Source organism: Galendromus occidentalis, unplaced genomic scaffold, assembly GCF_000255335.2.
Source record: "Galendromus occidentalis unplaced genomic scaffold, Mocc_1.1 scf7180000077475, whole genome shotgun sequence".
Classification (NCBI taxonomy): Eukaryota; Metazoa; Arthropoda; class Arachnida; order Mesostigmata; family Phytoseiidae; genus Galendromus; species Galendromus occidentalis.
In genome coordinates, this window is record NW_003805463.1 from 118,952 (window position 1) to 129,535 (window position 10,584).

Here is a 10,584-nt window from a genome sequence, read left to right on the forward strand (position 1 = left end):
AAGACCACAGCTCTATATCCATGGATCCGACATCATTCAACAATAGCACTCGAGCGAATAAAAATGATTCGCAGTTGTGCGAAATCTCGATTCCCCCAAATCATAAAGCATGGCATGGGAAAAAACACGGGAGGGCATTCGAAAGATCTCATCGGGCTCGCCGCGAATGTTTCGGAGTTGGGATCACTCCCCCTACATCGGAATGTTTCACAAATTCGTCGACGCGTCTAGCCAGTCATTCTTGCTGCGAAGGAAATAAGTCCTCACACTGCCTTTTCCCTTGACGAAGATTTTTCCTCGCTCCTGAACCGAGAAACTTTGGTCGTCATGAATCAATTCGTAGACCTCCTCAGTGATCTGTGAAAAAGGTAGCGTTGCAGACTTTAGTCAGATTGTCCGGTTCGGCCTTCACGCAGACGGAATCAGCGTGGATTCTCGCCACGAATCTCGGCTGAGGGAACCGGACCTGAATTCTACCCGCTTCTCCTGTAGAGTCCATTCTCGACGCCATGTTGACTGTATCACCCCAAATGTCGTACTGAGGCTTCGTCGCCCCGACTACACCGGCGATCACGCCTCCGACCGATATACCAACGCGGAGTCGGAAGTCCTGCCAAGAATGTTGGTTGATTTCCTGAGGATAAATCGTAGATGTTGGAATCTGCAGGGACTTTTGGTACTATGAGAACTGCCGTGGCAGCTGCGAGATTTCGTGGTTCCTGGGATTTATTGCACCATTCTGCGTCACAACGCGTCAGTGACAGTAGGCTTACCTGGAGCGCTTTCTGCATCGCGATTGCGAAACGGAGCATAGTTTTCGCGTTCTTCCGGGGATCCTCCGATCGAATCCGACGCGAATCGCCTACAGGCAAACAACTCTGGAGAGAGAGGTTATCGGGGGTTTAGTCAGCGTTCGTATCGACTATCTTCATCTTCCTGCAGCTCTAGAATTTGTAATCGAATTTTGTAGTCTGTTTCTGTGAACTCACATCATTTGAGCCCCTGCCCGGCTCTAGTCCCGTAGCAGCCATGTAGGTGGACCCCACAGTTTTCAGTTTCTCAACTCGCGAAAACTTGGAGTGGTACAGAAGTTTATCGAACTCGCATATCACCTGTAGCGGGGAATTCGATATCGTAGGAATAACTTAATGTACTATCTTTCCTAGGAATGTCTCTCCGTATCAGAGGAGTTGCTCGAGGGATCTGAATATTCTTCACCTCATTGAGAATTCTCAAGCATGATGGTCCTTCTTTCGAGCAGTTTGTCGTCTCACGGTAGAACTCGATGAAGTTCGGAATCGACGCAAACATGACTGAGACGCTCTTGTACACTTCATGGTATAGATCCTGGAAAGAATTATCGTCGTATTCCGCGAATTCTCCGGGATTCCAGCGTCGGAGGTCTTCGGAGAACTGTCCGTGATACTGAACGCGAGCTCACATTATTGTTCTTCGAGTCTCTATCGAGATAATACTTCGCCACATGTACTGGCAGAAGGTTTTCTAAGAGTATATGATTGGATTGAGCCATGATCTGCGCCTCGTTTCTCTCATCGTCCAGCCTCTGAGGAATGTGGAGATGGTTAGCTCGAGATTCAACATCGTCCCGGCCGAGTATGTAATCAAGGACGACTCATATTATATCATTCATATACGTGTACTCATCGCCGTACGTACTGACCTTCTGGGACAGAAAGTCTACCCGGCTCATGTATTCGATTTGTCGATCCAAAACGTGCAACAAACACAACATGTAAGTTAAGTAGAAGAAATACACAACGGTGTCATCGTAATTCATGAACGCCCTGCAAGAGTACGAAATAATCCGTTTTCATTCCGAGGCTATGCTCCTTCCGGAATGGTGGAGTGGCAAGACTCGGGAAAGCTTTCTTTCGGTCCATCTCCGGTGACCGACTGAGCCGCTCTCGCATCGCTTGCTTACTCACCAGTCAGATACGAATAGAGGGTTCGCGGAAGAGTTTTTCTGATCGTAGTGAACAACGTAGCAGACGATTGCCAGACAGTTGAGGATCAGCTTGTAGATGAAATGGATCCGGAGGAACACGGTTTGGCCGGTCATCGAAAGTATGATCGAGAACGTGTAGCTCTGTGAGTCAGAGAGAGAGATTTCGTCGAGAATGAAAAGGGTCCGAGAATGAAGAGGGCCATTCGGTCTCTCCATGCAATCTGAGCCTGAATCGTGAATCGGGCCGATTTCTGCCAGAAGCGATCCGATACTCATAATGCATAATCATCAGTCCTCTCACCCATGGTAGAATCTGGTCTTCAGGTGCTGCGTTGATCTCCGCGTCAGAAGAAAAGGAGTCGTCTATGGCGAAGGGTATGACTGTCGTCGATGTGGTTGTTGTGGTGGTAGGGGTTTTGAGCTTCAACAAGGGGAATATGATAATTTTACAGAGCATCAGGGAACCCCTCCCGAGATTCCCCCTATATATGAGCCTGAATATTTTCGCCGCTTGACATTTGAGGAACTTACCGCATTGTTAGCATTGTTCCTTGAGTTGGGCATTATAGCGAGTCCCATGAGAGCGAGGACAATTATGAAAAAGGAGCAGACCAGCCAAATGAGCAGGCGGAGCTTCCTGCTGTGAGTGATGAGGTTCCCGAGCTTCATGTGCAGGGCGCGAGGAAATCGCGACAGCTCTTCATTCTTTTTCTGATCGAGGAATCATAGTGAAGATCAGCAATAGGTGAGCTCGAATCACAAATATGAGGCTCTGATGGGACGATGGAGATACTCACGATCAACTTCACCCAAACAAAGCCGGTCCACGCTGCTATGTTGACACCGAGGACCACCAGGAAAGTTATCGCGTAGAAGGTTACACTCCATATCGGCGCCGTGCCGTAGGATATCACAGTAAAGTGCACAACTGTCATCCCGACCAGTACAATCAGGAGACAGAGAAGGTAGTACCTGGGAGACAGGACGAATTTCGAACATGAGTCCCCTCCCGGCTCATACTCGAGAGCTCAGTCCTCCCACTGCCGATTCCATTAAGTTCGTTTGCGGAAAATAGAAATTAATCAAACCTGAAGAGGGGATCTGGTTGTTTGGTGTAAAGACCTTCGAGACCCTTCTCGGTGAATGTCAGGAATAAAGGATGGATTCCATCGGGACGCAACCATTGGTCACGTTTGCTTAGCTTCATGCGATAGATTTCCTGAGGAAAATCCGAAAGCTCGGGATTCGAAATTCTCAATTATGCGACTAGGGGGGACGAATTAGCCGCGATAAAGCAACGAACCTTCTCTAACATCGTATTGGTTTCCCTGACCATTCTCTGGAACTGTTGCATCGAACTATCCAGGATATTAGTTTGACGCCGCCTGAGGATCGTCATGGTGTCCAGACTTGATCCTCTTTTGTAGCTGGAATGGAAGTTCTACTCAACTCGAGGAAGGGGCCGAACTTTCCACAAAGGAGAAACTCGAAGCTCATCAGTCTGGAAATCTTCTCAGTCGACTTATAACTTCAAAATAGAGAACACGACGCCGCCGAGAATGCGACCTAGTTTCGACTCACCCAATGAAGTTGCGGGCTCTGGCGGATATCGAGTTCTGTTTCTTTATGAATATGCTCCCGTTTCGGCTGACAGGCGCGCTCGCAGCTGTAATTGGCTCTTCGAGTCACTCAACTAGCTCATTCGGTGGCCTCTTCTATCAAGCATAAGAAAAATGACTGGATCTGCTCACCGGCAGGAGCTAGGTTCCCGTTCTCCGTCGGAATACTGATGGTGTCGGCTGAGTTCCTCCCTTTGATGGCGCTCCTCTTCGTTTCTACGCTCGAATCTAACTGTTGGAGCTCTATGCCATGTTCCTTGAACTGTGAACATTCGATTTTGAAGGAAACATAACAGCTGCCGGAAATACTCAGTTGCAGACTATTCATTGTCGAAGGGTGCCCTCACCTCGGAATAAATTACGTTTCCACTCCACCTGCCCAAGGTAGACGTTCTCTTCGCGGTGAGCCTCGGCGAAGGATGGATGAAGAATGTCTGCAAACCAGTTTGCTGGACGAATTCATCGCCTCCGGTCCCGTCCCGCAAATCATAGGAGCCCCGCAACTGTTCCCTGGTTTTCTCCGTGATATGTACACACCTGCAGCGAGAGTTCGGAGCTCGTAACGCAGGCGAACCGTCGACAAGTAGTAGTGTTCCCGCGATCTCCGTCATACGGCGCGGATGTAGAAGCGGTACAATATGTGCTTATTATTATTTCCGGAGGCTCTTCAGCCAGGCTCGGAGCGGAGATCTACTCTCGTACTTACCCGGGTTTGCCGCTCTGTTCCATGTGCGACGCTATCTGAGCATCGATGCTCCAGATATCGAACTGCCACCTCTTTAGACCGAGAACCCCACTAAGCACGTTACCAGTGTGGATTCCTATCCTCATATCGACGTCGACTTCCCGCTGCTCTCTAACATGACGGATGATCTCGATCATGTCGAGCGCCATGTTTACACAGTTGTTAGCGTGGTTTTCCTGAGGCTCGGGAATTCCTGCGATGGAATGCGTTTCACGGTTGAGCGAATACGGCCTACTTCTCCCTTGGAATCATCCCGTTTCCCACCCCCCTCAGTACGGCACGACTTGTGGGTTCCTCGAAGTCGCTCCGCTTCCAACTTCCCGTCACGCACCTGACACACAATAGTAACAGTCCCCGAGGAGTTTGATCCTGAGGCAGTTATTTTCTCCGCTCGCTCGTCGAACTTGGCGTAAAGTTGGTCGAGAGTCTCCAGCAACGCCGCCGGGTTCAAAGCAGACGCGAGCTGCATCGAGTTCACGATGTCGGCATAGAGAATCCTGGGAATGAGTTGGAAGAGGTGAGAGATCTTAGGCCCGAAGAGCGAAATATATCGAGGGAGCGGGACCCTTCCGGGTCGGAGGGCTCACTCACGTCACATTCGGATGCTCTTGGATGTAGAGTTCGTTGAAGCCGTGTCGCTGAACTAGTTGATTTGTTTTGAGCTTGACAATGCGATCGCGGAGATCTCTGCGAACTTTCTCCGTCGTCTCACATTTAGGCATTATCGATAACATGAGATGTTCTTCGCGCTCCTGGAAGGACCGATGAAATGAGTTTCTCGATCCCTTCTCTGTCATTGAAGATGCAGAAAAGCATCCGCGAGCTTACTTTCTCGAAATTGATTTTGCACTTGGTGCGAAGGAGGTTTCGTCTGTCCAGGAAGGATTTCTTATTTGTTATATCCATTAGGAAGCGAACATAACAGCCAACGAATAACGCGATCAAATGCGCCACGAATTCCGCCGCAACCTAGAAGTGAATAGGGACTTTAGAAATGCTGCAGTCGCACGGAGCAAATGAGTGGGGAGAGACCCCCCGTCAGAACGTCGGCGAGTAAGATACCAAAGGGTATGAAGGAGAATACGCTTGGTGCAATAGGAAGGCACGTGGGGGCGATTTCAGCCGAATCCAATCAACAGATAAGTGCAAGCAAGCCATCCCAATCAGTCGTTGCCCCATTGCTTGGAAGACTCACGAATTTCGTCCGTCCCTTATGTGAACTATAGATTCGAAACGAGACACCGAACTCAATGAGCACCAGCACGAGCCCGGCCAGGGCTGCTTGTTTCTTCTTCGGGAACGGCAGAAATATCGTAACACCCAAGACGAAACAGAACGAGTTCCGTATCCTCGTCGGCCCATCATGGAATGTGTCTTCTGTCTGGAATAAATACGATAAACAGTGAGACCTAACAATGTTAGGAAGAGGACGACGCATCATCGAGTTTCTCGTAGAATTGCGAGCGAAAATTGTTTGTCTTCGGGGCGTGGGGTCCCCAGAGTATACTTACGCCCCAAACGAAATCGTGCAGCGTAGCTCCGTATTCGGCGAGGAATCCCACTGCTATGAGAAGCAGGCTCACCACGAGTCTTGTCGCTTCTCGCCGAAAAAAGCGTTCTCTCAGAGCGAGTAAGAAGATCACAATATCAACAACGAGCGCCACAGATCGAGTGACGATCGGCACAACGGTGAACCGGGTGCGCTCAGAGGGAGGCTGTCAAACGAATCGGATATCGTCGATCAATCAATCAAAGTACGTCAGTGTCCTTCAGGGCCGACACGGCTAGATAAATATGTAGTAGATACTCGAAAGAGACCGGAATGCCCGGAGACTTTGTGCGAAGAATGAAGGTTTATGAGACAGATTCTTGTTTCATGGGCCAGCTCACCTCAAACTGTTGTCCTTTGGCGAGCGTCAGCAGGGCGAGCAGAACGGGAAAGAAATTACAGACCGTGCAGACGATGAGATACACGACCTATGGATGAAACTTCCGAATTCTCACCAAGGTCTCAGCCATTGCGGCCTCCGATCGAAGATCGCGATTAGGTACCTGATCAATCCAGGGGGCGGGAACATCAAATTTTGAAAGAGCGCTTACCATGAGCGTGTGGTGGACCCGTCTCTTGTATATTCGATAAAGATTCTCCGTGTCGGTTGTCTTGAGAGTTCGCTTCAGACGAAGAAAATCATCAGTCAGCAAATCCAAAATTAACTCTTAGCGCAACAGAATTCAGTGACGATTCAGAACGGGCAGAGTCGTATCCGGAATACGGAAAATTCGCTTTACTCACATTGAGGTAGCTGCGCTGGAATACTTGTTCTTCGACATCTGTCGTCAGCTGCTCGGTGATCACCGAGGACGGTAAGCTATGGCTTCCGAGGCTGGCTGAAAGAATTGGGGGAGGGAGAGGTTTACCCAGATGCTTCAGGCTGGTAGGAATCTCCCGCCCATTCTGATTCCTGATCCATGGTCATTTATCCCTAACTCTCGATACCCCCGCTCTCACCAATCGATTGTTTGACGACCAGGAACAGCCCTCCCCCTGGCCCCATGTCGTGCGCGGTGCGATCGAGTTCTTCTGGGGATTGAAATAGAAATTGTAGATGCACACAGAGATCACGGCTGTTTCGAGAGGCTTGGTGTACACGCTTTCCCGAGGAGACCTTGACTTCTCGAGGGGTCGATCGAAGCCGAATCCTTCGATCGGTCCACGTCAATGAGGAATTATGTAAAAAGGCGATAATGAATCGATTTCACTCGATGTTGGCCAATGTGCGATGACTCGGATTGAGCAGTGGACTGAAATTCGATGCCCGACAATCTCCGCTCGGGCAATAATCGACTACCGATCAAAAGCTACAGACGCGGCCATTAAAAGGATTCTAACTACCAGATGAGCGAACAGCCTCATGGCAGGAAGAGAGAAGGCCGATTCCGGTACGATTGACTGCCCAGTCGCGAAACTTGAGAGCTATCGATGGTCAAGCCGAGTGACGCACGCAAGATGGAACCCTCCGTAAAAGGGCTCTCCGACCGCTTGGATGTGAGGACAGTCTGCCTGTTCTGTATCGTGAGGGAGAGTGTGAGGCTGAACTCATTCCGTCTGTACGACGGATCGAGATCGGAGGGCAGGGAAACTTCGACCTGTCCGAAGAAAGCCCGCGGACGTCCGGCTGTACTGGCTCGTTCCATTTCATCGGCTCGGAGTCGATTCAGATCTTCTCGTTGCAGGATTTTGTGTTGGCTGTTGTGTTTCGGTCAGGGAATTGCTCTCACCATTATTTATGTGACCCGTTTTCGCGATTGTTCTGTCATACATGATCTTCTCTTCATCGCATAAGCTTTCCTGGAAAGGAGTAGAATCTATTTAGAGGAGGAATTCCGTCCGATCATGTGAAGAGTAAATCTAAAAAGAGATGTAACTTTTCTCATGATCGACATCGGCACAACTCTCGAACGAGGGTCTCGCTCGATTATCAGCTCCGCAGCTTGATAGCAACGGGCTAGCTTCGCGGGGAATTTTTTCTTCTTCAAGTCTAAGCGAGAAAACAGTAGCAAGGTCTGATTGGGACCCGCGATGGGCGGTTTGTCAGACGCCCACGCTTCCTCCCGTCAATAACGATTGACTGTCTGAGCCGAGAAGAATTTGCATTATCGTATCTGCAGAGCAGTTCGCCATTTGTCATCAACACCGGCGTCGTCACTGAATTCAAGACCTTCTCTCCACGCTTTAGCTGGAAGGATTTTAGGCTTACGGCTAAAGGTGGAGTTTTCCGAATCGTCGAAGTGAATGATTTCTCGAAATATTTCGTTACGGTACGCTGATGTGGATGTTTCGAAGCAAAACAGTGAGAATCGCTTCAACGGATCTGCGCATCGTACCACAGCCACGGCGCTACGCCAAAGATCCAACGTCACGGATGAGACTCCGCGGAGAAGCTATCTGATATTTGATAGGGTACACGGCAGAGATTAAGTTGGAAGTTTCACTGTTTGGAGAGCATTCACTGGATCGTTTCGAAGCGGGCATCCATCACCTCTAAACTGTCTCGGTTGTCCGGATCATTCGAGCAGCTGATCGAGGGGTTACCAAAAAGATCAATAACCAATTTCAGTTCTCATCCAAATTATTGCGGTTCTGATGTATCATTGCTCGGACGAGCTGTGATTAGGATGTGGCTGGAGATCGCTTCGTGGTCCGGGATCAGCCTGCGGTTTGCCATTAGAATGTATCATTAGTGGCAATTAATCCGCGGCTCCGAGATTACTCCAATTTCGTAAAAGGAGATTCGCCCAGAATGTACGCGACGCGTGTTCCTTTTTCGACCCGTCGACGGTTGATTCAACTTTCTCAAACGATTGGAGAGTTTCTTCAGAAATCTACGGTGCAGTTTCTCCGAACGTTGGGATGATAGGCGCGGCGGAATTTCCGTGAGCTTCGAGCCCCTTCGATATATTTCGGAATTTGTCTCCGCTCAGGAATCGGGCTCCGACTATTTCAAACTTTGTCGAGGCCATGATCTTTCCCGAGGAATATTGAGAAACCTACAGGCCTCTCGTCCCGGAAAAATAATTCGTCGCAATGCAACCACGCTCAATTTTTCGGTGTTTGAGAGGGGAAATACGTATGGGCAGACGTCAGACGCCATCGACAGCCCAGATGCGAATCGTCACGGCTCGGAATGCCGAAGATATTGCACAAGATTCCCCCTCCGGAGCGCATCGGAATCATTTCACCAGGCGCAGTATTTGTATAGATCCTTAGAAAACGGATATTTTATCTCTAATTCCAAGGTAGGTACTGGTATTGCACTCAAACTGGAAATCTTTTCGAGTGCCGTAGAAAATAGGAACTCCGCGCCATCCCGATACGAAACGACTCATAAGGCGGGCACCTTACATGAGTTTCCTCGCTGATTGATCGCATGAATCGGCATCTTCCTTGAGACACGAACTGCTTATGTCCCAACAATGTGAATGCCTATATCACTATGGAAGCCACCTCGCTATAATCAGCGCGACGGCGTAATTCCACAGGCAGATAGACGAGCCTGAGAGACTGTGAAATACAGCGTTCGGTAGCAGCTCTCTGAGACTCAAAGAGCGCTAAGGAGGAACAGAGTCCACTCTCATCCGGAAGAGTACTGAGAAAACCCCGTGATCCAGGGTGATGTTCGCCTTTCTTTTGATCGGGATGATTTACAGCTCTTGCGAGTAGTTCTGAATCAAACCTGCCCATTACTGGCGATTTCCTCTGTCACGAAGGTCGTTCTCGCGTTCTCCGGATTTCCAAGTGACCGCATTCGCGTCAAATTCAGCGTCATATGAGCCTTTAATTTACTCATGAGAGAAGGCGCCAAGCCGTCGGCCGTGGGGTTCCGGAACTCTCGACTGGTCATGAGGGAATAGTCACTTCCTGAACGAAGCGAACTCCGAGAACCGTCCTGAGCTCGGGCACGATGCGGCAACGCTACCGGCGCTCATTCTTGGGCAGATAAACCTCCTCGTCATAAGAGGGGATATTCGCCCTTTACCGCTCTGGAGACCACTCCGACAAAATTTCCATGACATTCCAAAGCGAATCCGGGATATGCCCTTTGAAATCAATGGAATTGGTCCCCTCTGTCTCTAAAAGGTTTTGAATGCGAACCTCATTGGTCTTCAAGAAGTGGTATACGTATCCAGAAGCAGTCATCGTGCACCTTCAGATAACCGACGAATTGTCACAGGAACTTTTGGGAACGTTCAATGATCGTGGAAGGCTCTTCCGAGAACTCCCAGCCGGCACCGATATCCAACATGACAGAGGTAGAGAGAACTTTGTCCAAAAGATGAAGTCCAAGCACGCTGGAGATCCCGTCTTAGAAGCGGTGCACTTTCGCTCCCAGACGAAATTCTTCCAATGCTCGGCCCGGCCGTCGATTGAGTAGCGTTCTAAAAGTCGGAATCACTTCACAGAAGAAAAAGAACTACTGGGTGTGTCGTATAACCAAAGCTCCCAGCCCTCCTCTCCCGCGGGTGAATTTTGACGTGCGGTTTTCCCCGTGCCTTATGCGGGTGGAGCGAATTGAGACGAGATTATCTCCGGAAAGGGCCCGGAGAAGTAGTTCTGAAATTGCATCATCTCTTCATTGATCCAATTGATAGTCCTTCGATCCGAATCGGATCGCCTCCCATTCTCAGCGATCGGATTGGCTCAGCATCAGCTACGACCACACGACTCATTGGGAGTCTCACCTGAGTGAATTCAT

The 10,584-nt window shown here is 49.5% G+C and overlaps 1 protein-coding gene across 1 annotated transcript; it reads right to left on the minus strand.

The window, feature by feature from the left end:
- Positions 1-166: 166 nt before the first annotated feature.
- LOC100903423 (adenylate cyclase type 7) lies at positions 167-10,028 on the minus strand. Its single transcript, XM_029111867.1, is given in 30 exon segments — positions 167-357; positions 467-634; positions 774-878; positions 990-1,112; positions 1,219-1,347; positions 1,442-1,564; positions 1,682-1,805; positions 1,947-2,107; positions 2,268-2,387; positions 2,498-2,677; positions 2,764-2,938; positions 3,055-3,185; positions 3,270-3,393; positions 3,548-3,632; positions 3,718-3,847; positions 3,933-4,122; positions 4,292-4,523; positions 4,662-4,715; positions 4,718-4,827; positions 4,922-5,082; positions 5,159-5,299; positions 5,526-5,707; positions 5,838-6,045; positions 6,221-6,307; positions 6,431-6,502; positions 6,624-6,718; positions 6,840-6,911; positions 7,610-7,679; positions 9,565-9,724; positions 9,868-10,028. Coding segments are annotated over 30 exon segments (4,023 nt in total). The 3' UTR covers positions 167-207.
- Between the last annotated feature and the right edge of the window lie 556 nt (positions 10,029-10,584).